Source organism: Helicoverpa zea, chromosome 19 (genome assembly GCF_022581195.2).
Source record: "Helicoverpa zea isolate HzStark_Cry1AcR chromosome 19, ilHelZeax1.1, whole genome shotgun sequence".
NCBI classification, from domain to species: Eukaryota; Metazoa; Arthropoda; class Insecta; order Lepidoptera; family Noctuidae; genus Helicoverpa; species Helicoverpa zea.
The window spans coordinates 6,875,519-6,899,229 of NC_061470.1; the positions used below are offsets into that span (position 1 = coordinate 6,875,519).

At 35.0% G+C, this 23,711-nt stretch overlaps 1 protein-coding gene across 1 annotated transcript in view; it reads left to right on the forward strand.

Moving 5' to 3' along the window:
• Nucleotides 1–8,824: 8,824 nt before the first annotated feature.
• Nucleotides 8,825–23,711, forward strand: part of LOC124639631 (small G protein signaling modulator 2-like) — a 34,998-nt gene continuing 20,111 nt past the window's right edge. Inside the window, exons 1-2 of the mRNA XM_047177071.1 lie at nucleotides 8,825–9,371; nucleotides 15,198–15,375. Coding sequence (XP_047033027.1) covers nucleotides 8,825–9,371; nucleotides 15,198–15,375 — 725 coding nt within the window. The remainder of the gene's footprint in view (nucleotides 9,372–15,197; nucleotides 15,376–23,711) is intronic.

Below are 23,711 nucleotides of genomic sequence, written 5' to 3' on the forward strand. Positions count from 1 at the left end.
GATCCGCGTACGAAGTCGCGGGCAGAAGCTAGTTATATAATAAAATAGGCACATTTCTTCACGTCAAGTGAAAATACTTATTACTTATTGACAGATATTGAAGACCTATAAGCTCTGTGTTCTTATTCAAAGAAAATATTCTGCTTCCTCAACATATTTTTTGTCGGAGCTACGTCAAAATAAAATAAAGATAAAAACTGGTGCAAAAATAATTTAATCTCGCTGCAGGTCGTATTTCAAAGCAGAAAACCTCGCGAAGTGGTTTCTTGGTCCAAGTAATTTTAAGCTAGTAAATTACGTTGCTGACTTATGTACATCTAAAGTATAGTATAGTGTAGATGAGATGTCATGACGGAAAGTCTTCTAAAAAAGTAGAGAGCCAAAATGTGGGTGTGCGGGGGCGAGGATATGTTACTGTATTCTATGACTTATATGCCTTTTTGGGACCGGCCAATTTTTTATAACACCAGAAACCATTGACAGATGTCTCAAAGACCCAGAACTTTAATACTCGGTTAATTCACTCGTAACTGATCGTTTCGGCCATGCCCATCGCACATATTTGACCTAGATGAAGGCTTGGCCTACCTGCATTATTGGCATCTCCACCAAGTTTTCCTTACTCCGTGAGTGTATAGTATATTTGTTCGTAAGTCTTTCGAGTGACATTGTTCCGCAGTGTTTCCGTGACAAAGCAATTAAGGGGTTTACCAAGCAATCGGATGGAACTAGCAATGTGAAAGAAATAAAGCTGCCTTTCAGGAAATTAGTTCGTTGCAGATGCTTGTTTATTTGTTGTTTGCGCCTTTTTGTTTGTAAAATTGTTTTTTGCCGGCTCTTCTCCATGAGACCAACTTTTTGGAACCGTGCAAATAGTGTGACGTTTCATAGGAGCCTGCAAAGGCCTATTTGAAGTAAAACATTTTGATTATGTTATGAAAAGTAAAAAAAAAAACTCAACATTTCTGTAACAAAGTCAGTGCAGATCTTATTTTAGAGCTTTTAGTTTAGTATTTTCTGTATGAAAATTTTTCGAAATATTACTATTTTGTTGCTGTATTTTGCTCTTCTCTATTTAATGCTGCAATGCACTTAGCGCACCTGGTTAATGTCTAACTACGAAAGGTCACATTCTCTGAAAATAGCATGAATTTTTCATCATTTCTAAATGAAACAAACAATCTTATAATTTGAGGCAGAAAATATATGATGTGGGCTTCTGGGACCTCATTTTAAGTAGTAGGTACTTTAGTCTAGTCACGTTTTTAATACATTTATGAACTTATATTAAACGTGTGTATTACATTTATCCATTATAAATAAAAGATCTTTTTGCGAAATGAAACGATTTATTTTGTAACTGGGGAATATAAATCACTTTAGCACGCCAATATTTTTGTTTTGGATAGCTTGAAAGGCTGCTAATGTTGGCACGTTTTAGAGATTGTAACATACTAGGAGTTTGACGCGATACCGCTCATCGTATAAATAAAATACTTGATGCGATGAATCCAAGCATGCCAAATATTTTCATCTGATGGGCACATTCAGACACACGTATGTATATACTTATTTCCTTTCACATTTTAGTTTTTAGTGAGACACCTACATAAAATTAAAGTTGTTGCTTGCTTAGGTATATAAAATGGGTAACCAAGGACTAATTTTCATTTCGTTTTGCATTTTAAGTCCGAGTGTACTCCACAGCTAGGTAAAAGTAGAATTTGAGCGGGGGACGAATTCGTTTTCATATGAAAATGAAGCTTTTTAATTAAACATTCAATGGAAGTGGAAATTCATGAAGTACTCGTGTTTTGATGATTATTTTGTTTTATTCGAATAGGTCTGTGTATGTTAATTTTGAATAGATTGAATATTTCTCTTTAATTATTTATGAGGTTTAAATTACTTATAAATACATAATAGACACATTTAAATGGTAACTAAATTTTTCTGACGTTTCTTTAAAGGTAATTTCGTATTATACTAATGAATGAGGCTCTGGAGATAATTCTGACCAATTGATGTAAAACATGTTTTGAAGTTTTCTGACGTACCTATATTATATGTCACGTACAAGACATAAATCTACCTTTTGGCAGTATTATTACGTCAGAAAATGAAATAGGTACTGCTTTTATACATTAGCGAGTATATTAGAGTAAGGTACCTACATAAATCATCAACAAACGATATATTACACAAATGAAATTTCTTCGCGTTACGGAGATAACTAATGTTTTATGAGCTTACATTATGGTGATTAATATTAGACATGGAAAATACATTTGTGGAGATTGTTGTCCTTATGACGGCATAATACTTACCAGGCAAATAGATGAAGATGTTATAGATCATTTAACATCTTAATTTTTGAAACGAGTCTTGTTTAATGGAAACTCCTTTGTTAAAATTGCTATTGGCCATAGATTTGAAGAGACCGAATAGAACCGCGTAAATAAACTCCTTCCAACGAATAAAAAAGTATAAAATCGCAGAACTTCCATCGACTACGTAGTTCAATTTTCTTTTTCCTCAAAAGAAAAAAGTAAGAACAGGATTAGTTTAGAAAAAATATATCGAACCATTTTCCTTCAGCGTTATTTATTCGGTAGGTACAGTGCGGCTTCAAAAGGCCGGCTCCGGTTTTGTGGATCGCTTCTAAAGCCGGTCCGGTCCGGACGGTCCGGTAATGCGAAACTTCGATTTTAACTTACGTTAACACTGTTCGATATTTACCATACATTTATACGTTTATTCTGGCTTGTGGTGGCTTTTGATGTTCTGTAAGTGACGTGGGGTCAGTTATCGAGTAAATTGGGTAAAAGAGCTTATTATGTGAAGGCTACTTAGATTGTTTACGAGTATAATCCATATCAAATTCTCGTTGAAATGTTACTACACATAGGAATCCGATAGTGTATAAAGTTATTTCAAAGTTTCGAAAACGAATTGTTCTAGAAAAATAAATATAAGAGCTTGGGTTTAAATCAATAAGAACGTTCTTGTATAAACAGCATTTTGCAAAAGCTTTGACCGAGCCGTGACGCCTCGGGCTCTCAATTCGAACGCTTAAACAAACAGGGCGGCCTATCTCAGAATGCTTTTAGAACCTTTTTAAAACTCAAGATAACTTTAGCCCGAATATTTTATATACAATGTCGCAGAAAATAATATTGCAGACGAGGACGAAATATATTTTCGTAACATAATTTTGGAGGGACATCCATCCATTACTTTTTGTAATATGTTGATGTATGCTTAGGACGTTTGCAGTTTAATATGAATTTCATAGATTTATAGTATTTCTGAGCTGTGTATAAATATTTGAGATACTTTTTCTACCTATAGATTTATAAAATAATACGATTTTTAGATCCAACTTTATTTCAAAAACTTGGATTATTTTTGTGATACATTACGTAGGTACCTATTTGAATGATACAAACAGGAACCCAATAAGAAGTAAGTAAAACTTGACTTACATTATTCAATTAATTTATTTTAAAAGTTAATTATTCTTTTAAAAGTGAGTGATTAATGTTACCTTAATATTCCAAGGCAGCACTGTAGAACTTAGGCATCTGGTGTGGTATTTATCGATTAAACTGTTATGTAAAACTGAGAACATTGCCTAAAGCCGCTATGTTGGATTACTAATATTAATATTCAAATTGTGTATATTTGTTCGATACGCGTAGTTATCCAAAGTTCGATAAGCATGTTTGTACTATCTCCAGCATGACGTAGGTTAAACAAATGTTTCGAAATACCTACTCCAAATCGATTTAGGTCTGTATCGAATACACCCGCTTTCATTGTGATTGTACCACTACACAGCACTTTTTTTTGTGACCATTCGTTTACCAAAGGTTCCTTTCAGTCCGTTGATAAATTATTGGCAAAACTTTTTTGTAGGCCGTTTCTTCGCTTTATTGAGAATAACTATTAATTAAGCTATCTTTCCGAAGGCCGTTTATATCCCAATGGCCAAGTTTTTATGGACTAAGCCTTTAGAGTGCTTCTTTCAAGTTCAAAATCTCTTAGGCTGTTTTGAGTCTTAAGTAAATAAAAGGTTTTGCACTGATTTATTACATTTTGCGGGAGTTTAATTGAATATGTTTTGGAGAAAAAAGGAAATGAGGGAAACCTTTTTCTTTTGTGGTTGGCTTTCAGGCAGTAAAATTATGCATATTTTAGGTACAGAGAGAATAAATACATGATATCTTGATAGCGTTGGTGTTAATTAGTAGTTAATTTATTAAAATGTTTGTTCAAGTAAATATAATGTAAATATGTAGTAACACATTGTTTCCTCTATCTGGGTAAGTCCCAAATTAAGTCTCAAAAATCCTAGATAGCTTTGCCAGGGAAGTTTAATCCTGCATATCTTATCCAAGAAATACGTAAAAGGATAGGATACTAACATAAATTCAGGGGGAAACTGACGGAGCGTAATAAGTATATTAAAAGATTAAATTATCTGCGTCGAACGGCGCGAAAATTGCTATTGAACCTCGTACTAGTTTCCCAGTGTACTGTGATTTCATTTGAAGAGATGAGACCGGATTAATTACTTGATACGCGAATATTAATCGAGTATTTCGAGGTATTTTGACACGCTTCGTTTTATATCGTTTTCGAGAAGCTAATTTTCATATTCAATCTGTTTATGCTAAATTGTTTGTAAGCAGGATTTAAGAGGAAAATATAAGATATTTTAGTATAATTTTACGTTGGTTCTAACAACACAAGTCTGTCGTAATCCTTAAAAATATTTTAGCGATTTAGTCTGATTACACCAGATTTGTTATTATACTACAGCTGATATAAGAACATCAATAATACCTAATATTAAAAGCTCTCGTCTCATGAGTAGTGTGGTAACAAAAACACGGGTGGTTTTTCTTCAAATCTCTGCCATATTTTCTTGAATATAAGCGTGATACTAAGTCGGATAATAAATCAAATTGTATGTTACAAGTGGCATGAGTGGTAGTTAGCATTCTCTTAGTACAGTTCGAGCTAAACGAGTTTGCATACATCTTAAAGATCTACATATTTACGAGACTGGAGGACATTTTCAATTTGTGATGCGATTGAATTATGTTTGCGTCGTGTGCAGATGTTAAGAACGGGAGCTAATCTTTGCGAATAGCAGTTACAAGATGAGTTTATAAAAATAGATGCCTATCTTAAATCTATAAATACAATTTTAAATCAAAATACACCAAGAAAACCATTTTACTTATTAATCTCATCAAAGAACTTTAAAACTTAGAAGCGCCTTCAATATCCGAAGTTTCACCAAAGTTTATTAATCCGTCTGACCTTTCCGCAGACCAACAAGTATGTTGACTCTGTAATCCCACAAAGAGGGATTCCTTGCTCCTGTCACGTGGCGATGTATTTCTAACGTTCACATCCAGACAAGTTCACTTTATCTCCAGGGATTTACCTGGCCACGCTAGCCTCTCATAAAGAGGATTTGCCTTTGTCGTATGTTATTCTGCCAAGGGACCACGATTGCAGTTTACAACTCACTACAACGTATTTTAAACCCTAAAGTAATTCTCCTAAGGCTTATTTCAAATCATACTCAGTCTAGAGGGTATGTGTAACATTTTTGTTCGAAACAAAGATAAATTTTCATAATATGTTTTATGAAGTTTAATGGTCAGTTGAAATGAGTTGGGTTGATGCTGATAAAAAAGGGTTCAGAACATATTTATGCCTGAGGGCGCTTTTTCCATTGTAATGTGTTTTAGTAAGCTCAGTAAATATTGGGATACATATTTTACTTTCGGCTTTCGGCTTGGGTTTTGTGGTTTTATAATAAATGCTTCTCCAAAAATATTACAATTCTGTACACCCAGTTTGGAATTTTCTCTGAGAAAACGTGTTAGAAAAGTTCTTATTCTGAGTTGTCATTTTAAGTAATGTAGCACCTAGCGATTATTAGAAGTTTGACATTAATGAGTTAATTTAAAAATAAACCTAACGTAGCTTTTGATGGTTTTTTCTATTTAAAACATCCGAAATTATAACTTGAAAAAAACGGACACTAATTTAATATTCATCCTCCATGCATAATATAATTGGCAATCTACTTCAGAATTGGACACTGCATGCAGTTAATTAAGTCGTAGCTGTCACACCTAGCCGGGAAATAAATATTTATATACCCAGTAACATGACAATAAATTTAATTTCAACAAGTGGCCCAGGACGTGCTTTGCTTCGTATAAAGAAAGAAACATTCGACCGATTTCCTGCAAACTTTACATAGGTAAAGCATCTATTAAATAGTCCGAACAAAGCCTTTGGTTTGGATAGGTGACCCCGTTCTTGAGTTATTAAATCATAACGAAAAGTGACATTAATTTATATATTATACCCATGTAAATAAAAGTTAGATAGGAGGGAAAACAAAAGAATACATCGTGTTCTTCATTAAACTTTTTAATAGCATTGACATTTATGCATTGGTACTTAATTTTACAGGCCTTTGTAACGAATCATTTGTAATGAATGGAGTGTTGACTCAAACAATTGAGTGGAATGGATACTTGGCGGAGGGTACTTGAATTGGAGTGTTACGGTTTTGTAGTATTTTGGGCATTGATTTAAGTTATAGGTACGTAATATTATACTTTTTAAATTATTGTGAAGAGCTGTCATTCTTTTCTAAAGAATAAATTTGTTTTATTCAAGCTATGTAAGAAATGTTTTAAGTATAAGATATATAGCATAATTCCATCTTTAAAGTCATTATGGCACAATCTCATTATCAACAAGTACCTACCTACGTACAACAAAATCTAAACAGCACCGTCACCAGATAAAAAACTTTCATCCTACTCCATTACGTGAGACAAGTTCATACAATAGTCCATAGAGAGAACTTCCCCTCCTATTTCTCATTTGTCCGCCTTTTTACCAACTACAAAAGAACTGCCGACCGTAGAGGGGATTTGGTTGGTACTACAGAGTAAGGAAAGATGAGTGGAGATGCCATAACGCATGTAGGTCATTCCTAGGCTTGTAGATCAAATTCATACTGCGGGCTGACCAAAACGATCAATTTCAATTAACTAACATGTGAGGCATTCGGGTTCTTTGAGACACCTTCAACGATTTTTGGTATTACCAAAAATTATCAGGTCCAAAGGAGACGTATAAGGACGAAGACAGTAACGTTAATAGACACCCACATTTTGGCGCGCTACTTTCTTAGGAGATTTTGCGTTATGGCACCTCCGCTAGTCATTTTGTTCTCCATGGTTGGTACTCATATTGTCACAAAGCGGTGAGCCCTCTAGAAAATGGCGTACCTACGATAAATTACACGGAATTCTGTTCTGATTCTTTGAAGGGCAAGGTCAATGGTAAGGGCTGATACTGAAGTTTTATTGATGTTTTATTATTTGTATGTTGCGATGGTTTTTCTTGATGGTGGAAGATAGACGTTTGTTTGATGACTGATGATCAATATGGCTTAGGCAAACAAGGTATACTAGTGGACTAATAATGATTAAAATGGGTATAGGTGTATATTTTTAGTCACGGTTCAAATGTGAAAATACTTATAACCATCAGTAGTAGTGCAGTCATTGAAGCGAAAAATACGGTCTAACCTCCGAATTTTTTTACTGTGAACCGATTTGCATGAAATTTTGGTATTAGGTTCATCTTACCCTTAACTTCAAAAGTGAATATGATTTGAACTCCGCCACCCCCCCTGGGGGCGGTTGACACCCCTTCTTTGGGGTGAATATTTTTTTTGCAAAATAATCTCGGATATCGATAGAAGACCTAATTTTAAGCTAAAGTTGTCTTTAAAGTTTTAAAAAAAATCCAATACTTTTCAAGTTATTGGCAATTGAAAATTCCCAATTTTTCACGTTTTTCATCGGTTTTTTGCAAATATCTCCAAAAATATAGGTTTTATCGAAAATTTATAAAGAACAAAATTGTAGCAGGTAAAACAACGAACAATTTGTTTTTTTATAAAAGGTCCTAAGTGCAATATTGGAAGTACCTCGTTCGCCGTTGAATCGAACAGACGTGTATTTAATCCTTGCGAAATTCAAAAAACTAGTGCTTCTCTATTAAAATACCTAAAGTGATACGTATAAGTAACAATTTGGTGTGAACTGTTCTTGTGATCTACGACTTTTAATAAATTGTGTCGTAGCCTAGCGAATATTACTATCTCGCTCGCACAGTGACTCTGCGTTCAGCGAGGCGACGCGCTTCACCTCCGCGGGAAGAGAGCGGTGGCTATTTTAGTCTCGCTCGCACACTGACTCTGTGTTCGCTGTTATGATATCGGGCGAGAATTAGCGATTTTTCGGATCGAAATTGGTGCGTGCATTCGCCGTCCGTGTCGACTAGTGACTGGCGCCTGCGACCGAGCGAAAGCGGATTGCGCGCTGCAGACTGCGCGCGCGCGGGTGGCTCGTCCGTTTGGGTCAAAACATTGTGTAAACAAAAGCGCAGTACCCTATAAAACATAAAGATGAGTGTAATACGATCACCACCTGGATCTGCCACAACGTCAGAACATCTAACTCAATCCTCTAGCACTACAAAAAATATTACCTGGACTGGCTCGCAACCTGATTTATCGAAATTAAACAAAGAACAACCCGAGTTGCAGGTCACCTACCGTAATAAACGCAAATATGAGCACGAATGTTCGTGCTCGGAAGAAATAAAGCAAATGAGTGACGATTTATCGCGCGTCTCTTCTTTATTAGAAAAATACATAGCTTCAAATACTGAAATGATAACCCAAATAAATGCGAGTATCAACAGCCAGATGGCTGATATAAGGGCTTCAAATGAAGAAACGAGAAATTTGATTACCACAAATGTTGCTAATATTAGTCAACAAATACAGGATATTAAATCCTCCGTATCAAACATTGCTTCAGAACATGGAAACCTAGAAGGACGCCTGAGCCAGTTAGAAATACAAATGTCAAACAGCGAAAACAATATAAACAAGCTGGATAAAAATTTCAATGACTTAAAAAAAGGTTCACTATCCACCCTAACCCCAACAAAACAGTTGTATGAAAACGAACAAATAATCCGTGAAGTCCAAGAACGAAAAAGAAGGGAAAACAATATTATAATTGTTGGTATATCAGAGCAGACGGCCGTAAGCACCCAAGAGCGAATTCTCAAAGAAAAATCTGATGTTTTCGATATAATATCGAAAATAAGTAACACTATACCAAAGCCGACTAAAATCCATCGAATTGGCAAGTACAACCCTGGTAAAACACGCAGAATTAAAGTCTGCTTCGATGATCCGGAGCCAGCATTGTTATTACTCCGTAATAAGGAAAAATTACCGGAAAGTATCAAAATCTTCTCCGACCAAACACCAGCCCAACAAAAATATTTCTTGGCGGTAAAGGATGAACTGGCACAACGAACAAAATCAGGAGAAAACGACTTAACAATAAAATACATTGATGGAGTACCAACTGTTATAAAAACTACATCAAAAAACTAATAATAAGCAATGCCCAAACTGATACTATATCCTATCAAGTAGTTGGCGATTACCAGCAGCTAATTACCAAAAAACCGCGCCTGTCATTTCTTTATTTAAATGCACGAAGCATAAGGAAGAAAGGTAAACTTGATGAACTAAAATGTATTTTAAAATCCATACCAACAACAGTACACATAATTTTACTGACAGAAACTTGGATACAAAATGAAAATCAAGCTTTACAACTAAATATACCAAACTACGCACATTACTACAATTACAGAACGGATAGTAGAGGGGGAGGGGTTTCGGCTTACATACATAATGACTTAACACACAACCTGATTGAAGCAATATATCACGATGGAAATAATTATCTCTGGGTGCATATTGAGAAATTCGCTCTGGATGTTGGCGTCGTTTATCATCCTGGAGACAGAAACTTTGAAAGCTTTCTAGACACCTATGACACACAGTTACAACAACGCAGGAGAGCAATGGTATTCGGCGATTTCAACATAGATCTTCTAACCAAAGATAAAATTCAAAAAAAGTATAAACAAAGAATATATGAATCTGGCCACAAAATACTCAACAAGATAGATAAAATTCACTGTACAAGAGACTCAACAACAAAGAAATCTATCCTAGACCACGTCAGTACTAATTTAAAAAGAGAACATTATACCTTTGCTATTATCAACTCATCGATGTCGGATCATAAGCAGATTTATTTACAGCTAAACAACTGGAAACCACCACCAAAATTACGAATCAACTATGAAGTAATAAATTATGAAAAACTATACACAATGACACAATCACACGCACTAGAAGATGGGTCAGATAACTACACAGAATTAGAGTCAAAAATAAAGCAGTATGTAAAAGATAGCAAAGTACAGAAAACAAAAATGTTGAACCTACCCCAAGAAGATTGGGTCAACAGTGACATAATAAGAGGAATAAGCCAAAGAAATTTTTTATGGATAGAACACAAGAGGGATCTGGAAAATGAGAGACTAGAAAGAAAGTTTAAAGAATTCAGAAATAAAATAGCTAAGCTAATTGAAAATACTAAAAATTCCTACTACTATACTCTGTTTACAAGCTGTATTACTAAACCCAAAAAAATGTGGTCGCTTATAAATACTTTAGCCAATAATAAAAAGTCACAAAGTGTTTTTCCTTCAAAGCTTCTAGCTAATGATACTTTTATAACCGATAAAATAGAAATTTGTGACGCCTTTAATAAATATTTCTCAACAATAGGATCGATACTTGCGGAAAGCATACCTAGTAAATATCATGTAAGTACAGCTCATTCTGCTTTTAAGACAAACAAAAAATCTAATAATGAACTTACAACTTTAACTCCGTGCAATGCAAATGAAATTATACGCATTATTAAAAATCTTGATCAGAACACAAGTAGTGGCATAGATAAGATTAGCACGAAAGCTTTAAAAAATATTCAGTTTCTGATATCCGATAGTATGGCTAGATGTTTTAACAAACTGATGATCGAAGGCGAGTTTCCCGATTCTCTGAAAGTCGCAAAGGTAACACCGATTCATAAGTCGGGATCTAAAAGTGACCCGGGAAATTATCGTCCAATCTCTGTGCTTCCAATTATATCAAAAATTATGGAAAAACTATTACATAATCGTTTACTTCAATACTTGGATTCTTTTGATTTCATAACAGATCGACAATATGGATTTCGAGCCAAAAATAATACAACTGCAGCCACTATTGACTTAACAACTAAAATAAAAGAAAACATTGATAATAAAAGATATGTTCTGGGACTTTATATTGATTTAAAAAAAGCCTTTGATACCGTAAGTCACAAATTACTACTACATAAGCTGGAAAACGACTGCGGTATCAAGGGTAATGCACTTAAAATGCTACAGTCTTACCTAACAAATAGATACCAAAAAGTTGGGATAGATAACCTTGAAAGTAGTGCTTTAGCGATCACATACGGAGTTCCGCAAGGGTCCATACTTGGACCTCTGTTGTTCTTGATCTATATAAATAGCATATCAGACTTGAATCTACATGGCCATCTTACACTATACGCGGACGATACGTGCTTATTTTATTTCGGTGCCAATATTCACGATATTATAAGACAGGCTCAAGAAGATCTAAACGTCCTATTTGAATGGTTTCAATATAATTTGCTCACAATAAACATTTCTAAAACCTGTTACGTAATTTTCAAAGCAAAAAATAAAGTTGTCCCCGTACATGATGCACTAACCATTAATGACATCCAAATAGAACAAAAATCTTGTGAAAAATATCTTGGGCTTAGAATGCACAGTCAATTAACATGGCACAGTCAGATTGATCATGTTAAAAATAAACTATCTTCTCTTATAGGCTCACTCTATAATATTACCCATTGTATACCCAAAAATATACGTTATACAATTTATAATTCTCTTGTAAAATCACATCTCTTATATCTTATCGAAATCTGGGGAAGTGCCGGCAAAACGAAATTACAGGAATTGCAAAGAATACAAAATAGGATCATAAAGGTACTCTTTCGTTATCCATACTTAACACCGACTCGAACCATTTTTAAAGAAACCAAATTGATGAATATTAAACAGCTTTATATATATAACACTTGCGTTCTGATTAGGAAAATAATAGATAAAGCCATTCATACCGAGATATCGTTTGTCAAAAAATCACAAATATCTAAACGCAGCCTCCGTCGACCTAGCCTACTTGTCTTACCAAGAATACGAACTAATTATGCTAAAAAGAGCGTCACATATGAAGGAGCACAGCTATTTAATAATTTACCGTCTCGTATAAAAAATATAAATTCATTCCGCAGTTTTAAATCCCAGCTGTCCAAACACATACTGGAGAACTACTATGAGTAGATGTCCAGTGTGTGATTGGAAGGACTGGGAGGCGAAATAGTATCTGAAACTACACGTGTAATTATGTATTAATATTTTATCTTTGTTGTTGTCTGGTGATGGGTACTTATAATATAACTATAGTAATGCTAAGTGTTGAATTGTATTCTCATGTAAGTGACAGTGTCTTTTTGAGAATAAATGATTTAAACCTTAATATTAAGCTAGATATTAAAGATCAAAGCCGTTTTTTATTTTGTCTGAAATTTAATCGACGTAGTTTATGCCATCTATTATTTTAGTAAGTTGATCAATTTACCAGTTTTATTATTTTCCGGTGACATATATACACATCACAATAGTTGTGACTCTTTATTATACTGCCTACTTTCACATTGCCCCAAATATTGACACTCCGAAGTTTTCAGTTACTAAGTAGAAAAAAATATGACAAGTTTTTGGACCGTAACTCCTTCAATTTTCATGCTATCACAATTTATAAAAAACCACTGTAAAAGTAATTAAGAGAGCTACAACATCCATCATTGCAATATATAGTAAAGAACTTTTTTTTAAAACGGTGAAGGGTTAAAGTGCTTAAGAGAGGCTGTGATTGCGCTGCCACGCGCTCTTTAAACAATCATATCTCCGTCAATTTTTATTCGACAGAAAAAACAAACAAACCAAATTGTTTGTCTGAAAAATACCTAATTTTTTTATCGTACACTTTTATACGTATCTGTCGTAATTTTTGAGATATTATGAAAAACAAGTGGGTTTTTCTTTAATTTGAAATTTTGTTCTTTTCGTTAATCGTGACTTTTTTTTTTAAATATCTGTCCTGAAGCAGCCAAACTGATACTATCTATCAAACTCTTCATAATAAAGTTAATCCTAGGCGGAATACGATTAATTTTAATTTTGGTGGAAATGGCACTTATGAAACCCATTGATTTAAAAGAAAAAATATAAGATGCTCCCCTTATTTGCAATACAGCTCACTTATTTTACGTGCAAAAGACTTTTAATAGTACTCATCTTAAAGCTTATTTCAAGCACTACAAAACCCATTTGTATTCGAATGCATAAAATGCATCTACTCGCCGCTACATGGCATTGACCACAACGATTAAATTTCAAACAAAATAAAAAACGGCTTTGATCTTTAATATCTAGCTTAATATTGCACTTAGGACCTTTTATAAAAAAACAAATTGTTCGTTGTTTTACCTGCTACAATTTTGTTCTTTATAAATTTTCGATAAAACCTATATTTTTGGAGATATTTGCAAAAAACCGATGAAAAACGTGAAAAAATTGCGAATTTTCAATTGCCAATAACTTGAAAAGTATTGGATTTTTTTTTAAACTTTAAAGACAACTTTAGCTTAAAATTAGGTCTTCTATCGATATCCGAGGTTATTTTGCAAAAAAAATATTCACCCCAAAGAAGGGGTGTCAACCACCCCCAGGGGGGGTGGCGGAGTTCAAATCATATTCACTTTTGAAGTTAAGGGTAAGATGAACCTAATTCCAAAATTTCATGCAAATCGGTTCACAGTAAAAAAAATCGTAGCAATAATGCTTCAATGACTGCACTATAGAACTCATATCCAACTCCGGTATAACACTGAACATTTCCACGTAAAATCCTAATAGCACTTTTCCCGATCCAATAATCGATAACGTCTTTCTAAGGACGCCGTCCGTAGCAATACCGGTATGATCCCTTTATCTTAAGCCCCGCGTCATAAGGATTCAACCAAGTACAGGAATCCATTCGGAAACTTCAACATTTCGCTCAATTTAATAAAATGGCCACTCAGTCGGTGAATGATTAGTGCTTTCCCTTCTTAAAATTGATTGTTCCTACAAGATAAACGGTTTTGCGTAATGTTTCGCGAACGCCTCGTTAAAATGTATCGATCGAGTTTTCGGCAAAAAACTGACGCAACACAGAAGAAAAAGTTTTAATTGCTAACTTGTCAATAGCAACGAAATTAGTTGACTTTCAAATTAAACATATAAAAGTTTTCCAATTGTATTATTTTTGTAACAATAAGCCGAGCTGAAGAAAGGTATTCGTTCACGCGATCATTAAAATTACATAAAAAGTTTAGAAAGAAATGCTTTTATCTGATCTTGGTCGGCAAGTCGGCACCGAATCGTGAACAATTCCTGAAGTTTGTGAAAGAAAATGCGAATAAATAAGCGAGCCTTTCTCTCGCGTTCAGACGGAATTACAGTTTGATAAATAGCATTTGTTGTTGAATTGATTTACATATTTTGAGGTTATTGTTGGGCCCCTGAGTGTGTTCAGCATCGTAATGGTAATCTTACTTAAGGTTTGTTAGATTGCAAGCCTGACTTTTGGATTATAGGATTATGGATCTGTTCTGTTCTGTTACAGCCTTTTTATCGTCCCACTGCTGGGCACAGGCCTCCTCTCACACGGAGAAGGATTATGGATAAATATATAAATTATAAATTTGGTTTTCACCATATTTTAATTAATTTGTCTATATATTGAAGGTACGAAAATCTGTCCAGCCTATAGCGACCTATTTACCCAATTAGATATCAGTCTATCTTGATGTATGGTACCTACTTCTTTTTTTATTTTGATGGGAATTCATCGAATGATTCCTCGTGAGAGAATATCAGTCTCTTATTATACTAAAACCCATCATGTTCCTTCTTGAGCCCTTTTTGTATCAGGACCGCGGCAACTCTTTCGAAAAATCTCGCAGCCCCGCGATATATAGTACTCGGTTAAAATCCTTGTACTAACATAGAATCTTGTCTACAGCATTGCCCTGAAGCGGCACTGGTGTCAGCGAGAGTGCTGGCCGCAGAAGGTGCTCCGGCCACGCGCTCAGCATCAGGAGTGGAGCGCCGTCCCTCGGCACCCAGGCCTCCGCTTTGCAAGAGGGGATCTGGATCACTGCTGTCTGGGTCTCCACCTACGTCCAGGTATTTCTTTCTTTTCTACAAAAGAACATGAGAAAAAAAAAATGGAAATTCCGCGATAAAAGTACCTTAAATGTCACACGCATAAGACGCTAATTTAAGTAGTTTTTAGTTTTTTTAATGTAATATGTTTTTTATGTGGCAGTACTCTTTAAATATATAAGCGAAGTTTTTTGGCAACATCACAAAATGTCACCACTGTAATAAGAGACATGTTATACATGACACTGTCATTAGAATCTCCAGTTTCTAGAAACACTAACTAGTAGGAGCTTGTAAACTGTACCTACGTGCATACGTCACAAGATTCGTAGCCTCGTAGCGTACACTAACGAGACTACGCCGTAGCATTTCTTAGGCAAAACCACAGGTACACTAACAACTAGACAACTAGAGTGTACATTTCTGTGTGTGTGTTTACTCACACTGGCATCTCTATTGGAATATCTATATTACCTGGACCAGGCGTGAAGTTCTAACACGGTTAGTTTTCTAGTCTAGATTGAAAAGTTTGTTTTACTAACATTTTAAACACGGTGTTGCTAACTACAGTTCTCTCAACACTTCGTCTAGATTGCTTCACGCTGGGCGACTGTAAAAGGAAAATGGCGTGCTAGTGAGTTTAATTATGAACTTTCCAGACTAAGTCAAACATGTGGTGTAACGAGTTAGCGTAGTAAATACTTTTTAATGCGACCTTTTCCGTAGCATGTTGTGATGAAGCGGATTGAGTGTTTTTGCAAACATAGTATTTCTTCTAAAATACGAGGAGTGACAACCATAATGTAATGAAAAAATTGTGATTTGAAAATAATTACACATCTGAACTTCTTTCTTCTAACAAAAAAGTTTAAACATTATATCAGATTAATCTGAAGTAAAATATGAAGGAAAGTACCTATGTGTATATTCTGTATGTTATAACACGTCATCATTAATTGCAGTCAAGATGAATATGGTTTGTAACTGTTGTCATTTTCGTTCTTTGCACATACCGCAAACATCTAATACGAAAACTTAACGCTTTAAGCTCTTATACGTGATTCGCTTTAAATTAAGTTGCGTTGAACAGTTCAAACTTTGCGCATTCCGTGGTACGTTATAATCGCATTCGTGCACAATGAGATGGAGTTTTATAGAGAACGCTTAGTTTGGCACTCGTTAGGTAATTACTTTAAAACAGCTGAGTTCGCTTTCTGAATGGTTTAAGAGTAATTGTGTTACACGTGTTTCATTGTTGATTCTACATTTCATATTTATTTATGTGCAAAATTGGTGTAAAGGTTATGCAATGTTTCAAACTTGTTGACGTAACCACTTGGCCAATTAGAACTCAACGGCAAAAAACAGTCGATAGTAAAAGTGGTTGCAGTAAATCCAGACAAAAATTGGTTCGTATCCTACTTAAGTATAAAAATTGTACAAACATTATAACATTAACGTATTATAATGCATTTTTAAGTGCTGTTTATTCCCCGCTCTCATAATCCAATCCGTCGGAAATCCCTCACGCCCGAAAAAAATATAATACTTAAACAAAAAACAATCACTGCAGCTTTCAGATAACAAAAAAGGTTGATTGATGGCTTTTATAAAACAAACAACAATTCTATGTTTAATATTATAATATGTTTACATCGATCGGGAGGAATTAGGGAGAATTAAATCGTCGGAGAGCCTAGCCGCTCGGAAAAATCTGTTACAATTATATTTCCTGGCTTCGTGTAGGGCTGCTAGGATCGTAATTTTATTGGGAACGAGGGTTCTCATGTGTGACAGTGAAGGTAAGCGAATAAAGATATAAATGTATTTGTTTAGTTGACCTAGGTATCTTTTCAGATAATTCATGTTTATAAAAAAGAGGTGTTTGTTTCTCTAAAGATTACTATGATTTACGAAGCGCTATTTGTAGTTACTTATTTCTCATTTATCAATAATTTTCCTGTATGAACATGTCGCACTGAGCTATGTTTATAGGCACTGGTCTATATTAATAACTGTTTTGGTATCAACCCTGAGATACCGTGTTATCCGCCCGCCGCGCCGCGCCGCAACGCAACGCTTAATAAATGGCATTAATTTGAATGAACGATTGTCCCCCATTTATTCATTCGATGGCAATATTTTGCAACTAGGACTCCGGTCCGCAAAAGTAATGAATTAGATCTACTTTTGTTATTAATCAAATATTATGAAGAACGCTTTCATGGAGAATTTGGGATTTCGATAAGTTACCGTCGTTAGATTGCGCAGAGAAGAAAATTTTTCGGTCCTTTCTATTTGGAATTACAATTGGTTCTTGAAGTCCGGATCTCTTCTATTTAGTGACCTTAATTTCTTTTGTTGTTTTGTTGATTTCTAGGTACATCCCATTATTATTAATTAAATATTTAGTTCTTGAATGAATATAAAGGTATATGATTATTAATGTAATCGAAATGTATATGTAATAGTGGGATATTACTTACAGTACACGGTGATACAAATTAATTCGATGTAATCATAACTGTAGCTTTGGGATTAAACGATCAATCTGGCTTACTAATCAATTAGTTGCTTGATTAAACTAGCATGATTAACTCGCGAATGTTGTTTGTGATGTAAAAATCAAAAACACTAACTACTGTACTTAAATAAAAAAAAATATAACAGTAAATAAGTAACCTCAATGCGTTGACTGAAAATTTCATATCATTTTGTTCCGAGCTTTTGTTAAAGTTGTACTTGACTGAAGTTCAGTTCATAAATAATAGGATAGATACAGCATTTTGTGTAGATTTTTAGAACAAGTCTTAAACAAAACTTAGAAAATTTTCTAAAACAAATATCAACAACAAAACATTCACCGCACGAAGTACCAAGACCGTACAAACGTCTAAGAGTTTGCAAGACCAACATGTGCGTTCATTCTTTATTTATTTCCCGACTAATGTGCTGCCTCCACGGTACGCTTGTTCCTTCATAGCGTTACTTCACTACGTCCGGGACTAAAGTGAGACCATTAACTGTACTGTGGGTATCTGGCGAGCTTATTTATTTAATGTTACATTTGTTGATTAGGAGAAATTGTAGCCGTAACCGTGGTAATGTTTGTGTAGGAATGAACGTCTGGTAGAAATGTTTTTATAGGACATTCAGTGTACGTACTTAATGAGAGGTAAATGTTGTCTTAGTTCAATTAGTTGGATGACTTATGACGGTCTGGTACTTCTTCATTTGTTTCTGACGTGGACATCAAATTGTATCTTATTTCACTACGGGTTTTGTCTTCTACCCGTCTACACGTACGCATACGTAAGTCTACACATTCATAAATGCCCGGAAACCGTTAGTTTTGTACCTATTTCTTCCTACCTACATTCATAAGTCCTTTAAGTCGGAAGTAACCACAAAATCACCTTCGATCAAGCTTGCAAAGTCCACGAAAATGTGATAACAAACCTCTGTGAACGTGCCGCCAAATATAACTGGCATGAGGCCGGTGGTCGTCGGGCTTAACCGCAGTTAATCAGTTTACCGCCACTACTGATCTGTCAATTTGTGGAACTCACTTGCACCGGTTATGGCTGACGCAGGGCGAGGAGTTTGACATTTAAGGATTTGAAATTTGAATTTGGATGTTATTCGTTCTAGAATTAATTTATACTGCAAATGTTTTTTAAAGACAACTCAATAATAGTTTGATTGTTCCAAGAATAACCTGTGTTTTTTTGTTGTAATGATGAGTTTAGAATGTAGTGAATAAAATTATAAGGAAATTACAAATATTACCTTATTTTGGGGCGTCATTTGGATAGCATAAAGTAATACCTATTATTGTAAACAGAAATATCGAATACAAAGATAACATGTTGTTATTATTGCTTTACCTCCAGGGCCTAGAGGTAAAGCAGGGTGCTGGAAAATTTCCACCGCTTCAAACTCCATCAAAGACAAACATACTTTCTTTAAAAGCAACTTAATACCTCAACTTACACGTGGACGTGCATTGAAAGTAGACTTTCAAAGGGGACAGATAGGATCACAATACATCTAAGCACAAAAGATGACTCATGTCTAAACAAAAGAACTCCTATACCTACATATACACTATGTTTGCTTGTCTGTCTGACCGTGAATAGAACCTAGCTTCTACCAATTTATGCATGAAACCCCCGCGGACTGAACGTGACAATTTTAAAGTCGATGAAACCGGTTGAAACTGGAAAAACATGGCCGATTTTTGTGGTTTTTTGTAAACGTTTGTTAGATTTGTAGCTGCTGAAATGTTATGTTAGACCGTAAGCCAGTTTACTAAAAAATACAGTACCTGCACCTACATTATAGAACTCTTTCGCGACTATAACATCGATTAACTTTATTTACAAATGCCTCCTCATTGCAGTAGTACCTATCTAGAGGTATAAAAGACAGGAAGGCAGTTGAAGGGGCGATGGCGAAAAGTCGAGAGAATACTTAATTATCTAATGTGAATACACAGATTTTCCAAGCCTCCGAATATCGAATTAAGAAGGTAAGTGACCTTTGCTAGCATTTCTTTACTAATTAGCTAATTAGTGAGAGCCATTCGTACTAATTACAGAACTTAAGTATTTACTTGCCGTTGGATAAATCGCTACCAATAGACGTTTCACTAATTCTCTCATTGTGAAAATACACGGTAGAATTACTAACATTAGGTAAATGTAGTGTTCGCATAAATTCAATCCTCTTTTACCAAGAACTTTTTGTTTTAAAAAAAAAGTGATCTTCGGTTTCATTTTTTCCTTCAGAGTTACCGATCCCTCAAAGAAGTTTATATAAATTTTCTTCTTTGCGCTCGCAAAAAAACTGCATATTATTTCACGACAGTGATTTATAACTTCTAAAGAAAAAGTTGTAAGTTGTTCATCCCTAGGTAATCCGCTACTTCCAACGTAATTTACTTTGAAGGACTTAGCCGAGAGGAAAAACTTCGCTCCTCATGTAAGCCGTTCACGAGATATTAGATTTAAAAGTAATTCGCGGAACCCTTCCTGCAAGATATTCCCTGATATATAGGCATGTGTGAATACTACGTATATATCATCATCATCATCATCAGCCTATCGCAGTCCACTGCTGGACATAGGCCTCTCCAAGTGCACGCCACTGAGATCTATTTTCGGCTTCTCGCATCCAGCTCCTGCCAGCCGTCTTGCGCAAGTCATCACTCCACCGTGCCTGAGGACGTCCTACACTACGTTTGCCGAGGCGTGGTCTCCACTCTAGAACTCGTAGCTAACTACGTATATATAAACGTATAGGATTACTTTGAAACACGTGTCAGGTACTTAATCTTGAATAAGCTTGCGAAAGCCACACTTGACTTCTGTTATACATAGTGACGCCGGAATTGCCTTCTTAGATACTATTAGGTTATACGCATATAATTTTAATTTTTTGCACAATTTTTGAGAAAGTTGTATTAAAGTTGTTTTCATTTCATTTAAGGTGCTAACAAGGTAACAACTTTTGTTTCTTTATAGAAGAAAATTGTAGTTTAATTGGCTGCCATCAATTCTAAGAACTTATTGGTTTTAGATTGTTCTACGAGTTATAGTATTATCAACATTCTGAGAATCACGTTGAAACTTTCGTAAGAGCTTCAATATTTGAAGTGGAAACTTTAAAATGATTCAATTGCTTGATATGAAAACGTTTATCGATAAATTAGTTTTTGCTCGCGGCTTTGTTTCCATCGCGTTGTAGGGATACCGAATCATTTGTCCACTTGATGGCTGTCAATTTTCAAGGAAAAACAGCATTTTATTAAGTGACTAACTGGACTGTCTGCACTAAAAACGGTCATACCATAGTTGTTATGACATAGCTTTCAATCACTGACAGGTTTGTTGTTAATATCAAGAGTTTCTAAAGAGCTTCAAAATGTATATTATATTACAGCTTTCATTTAAAGTTTTATTTTGCTATACTTAACAACCCTAGAATATAAAAATAAAAACAATTCCCGAAGAAGAAATAACATTACTTTAAAAAAAAAACTCTCCGAGGTGCCTTAATTGGTAAGAACCGTAGTGTCCTAAAATAAATTAGTAAAATGGCCCATAACGGTGAATACAGATTTTTAAATTTCCTCTTATCTTTTCTGATAACGCAAATGTCCGGCCTTGAGGAAAATATAAAATACTGCTAAATTGCTTTAAAAACCAAAGAAATGTTGTATGACAATTATGATAAAGGTGCCAACCTGGAACAAAAAAAGGTTTCATATATTGTTTATGATATTATATACTTAATCATCGAAATTGAATATCTCGACATGCATAAAAAACTGTGTTGGTATTACCCGAAATCTTACACGTCCAAAACACGTTCTTACCAAAAAACGTTCTTCGTAATAAGATTATGGATTTTACGTCGCAAATTCGTTCTCTCTCGATTATTCCGCATAATACATTATGATTAAACGTCCCGATTAATTCCTATTGTGAGCGGAATCAGTTGGGACTCGACAGATTTTTGCTATTATGAATTTATTATGGCTTCGGATTTCATTCTGAAGCCGTATTCAATGTCCTTGGAGGCTACAATATTAATTATTCGATATAATGTTCGCATTACGCGGTTATCATCGAGCGTCTTTTGTCATTGTCGTATATTTTATTTCATTTACCATTTGGGAAGTGGTGAACATCCTTTATTCGGAGTCTTTTATATCTTTTGTCCTGGTTCAAGTATGGCTTGAGTTGGCTTATAGACTCTTGCATCTAATAATCCCTTCAAGACTTTTCAACTAGTTATCCTTTACGATTCATGGAACAGGGCAGTCGGCAATCAGGTTTACTGCCAAAATATCCGTAAAGATAGTTACAAAATACATAATATTAGTATTTTCCATATATTTATTCATCAAGCAAATTGGTCACAAAGTGAAATTTCAGGATAGGTCAGGCGACTAAATCGATTGATTACGAGTATCGCGTTATAATTGGCAACCCTTACACGAGGTAACTGAATTAAAGGAAGCCGACCTTTACTTTAGTGAACCCAATTATTACTACAAGGTAACTAACACACCTATTTGCGAACGAGATGAACTAAATACCTATTAACAGGACTGCCTACACACTCAATATCCGTTCTGAGATTGTGTCAGATAGTTAATTTTATTTTAGTGTCATAGTGAACTATGAGATTATGTCTACTGAATACTGAAATATTCAGACGTTGCCAAACTGGTGAGCGCAGGTAATGAGGTCTACTGGGATTCTATTAGCCCATAATGTGTTTCTTTCCATTCTTGATACTTTCATAACAGGTCACAGAATGATTTGATCCTATGGGAAGTTTCCTTTAAAGACATTTGAAAGCGTCTGTTAAAAGGGTTATAAGTCACATTGTTTAAACTCGTTAATAGAGACGAATCAATGAGCTCTCAAAACGAAGCCACTTATGATGCAAGATCATTCAAGTGAGAGAGCGTTCAATTGAATTTATCGTATTTCATGTTTCCCTTTAAGACTGTTTAACTTCCAAACACTCAGCTGCCACTTTATCATGCGGAATATTCGGATACGTGCCTGGAATTTGTTTCTAGGCACAATTTTGTTGACCCTTCTTAATGTTGGGTGGTAGGGTTGCCAAAATTCACGATATTTTCGCTAAAGCTTGGGTTTCCTAGGAAAGCGGTGCCGTCATATAGCGACCGTCATATTACGGACGCAAATAGACGGTCGTCTTTACGGTGATGACATGTGGAAATTTCCACGGCCGTTTTAACACACCGTCATAAACTTTTTGTTAGTTGTATCATACTTACTAACCTGTTTTATTTAATATTTCTCAAATTTCACGACACCAATTCTGTTTTAGTTGACTTTTTCTATAATCTTTACTTTTTATATTATATATTGCTTCGTGGTTACGAACGAAATCTATTAAAATTTCGTCGTCCTCGCTGCTCCAAGAGTTGTAACAAATTTTTGACGTTGTTCCGAAAAAAAAAAACACAAATACGTATTAAAAAAGTTTCACCGCTTTCAATAAAACGTTCACCAAACTATCTGACACCGTCAAGACGGCCGTCATGCAAATGGCGGCACCGCTTTTTGAAGTTACGGCGTCAGTTACCGCTCTCTAGGAAACCGCCCCATTTTGTTTACATAGACAACGTTCTGGTGACGTCATTCACCGCTGTATTACGGCCGCTATATGACGGCACCGCTTTCCTAGGAAACCAAAGCTTAATAGAGAACAAATATTGAAATGATCGGTAGTTTTGAAAGCTTTGAAGATCATAGTTTTGTTCTAGTTCGATTTATTTTATCAAACATTCACATTTCCAGTACCAACCGGAG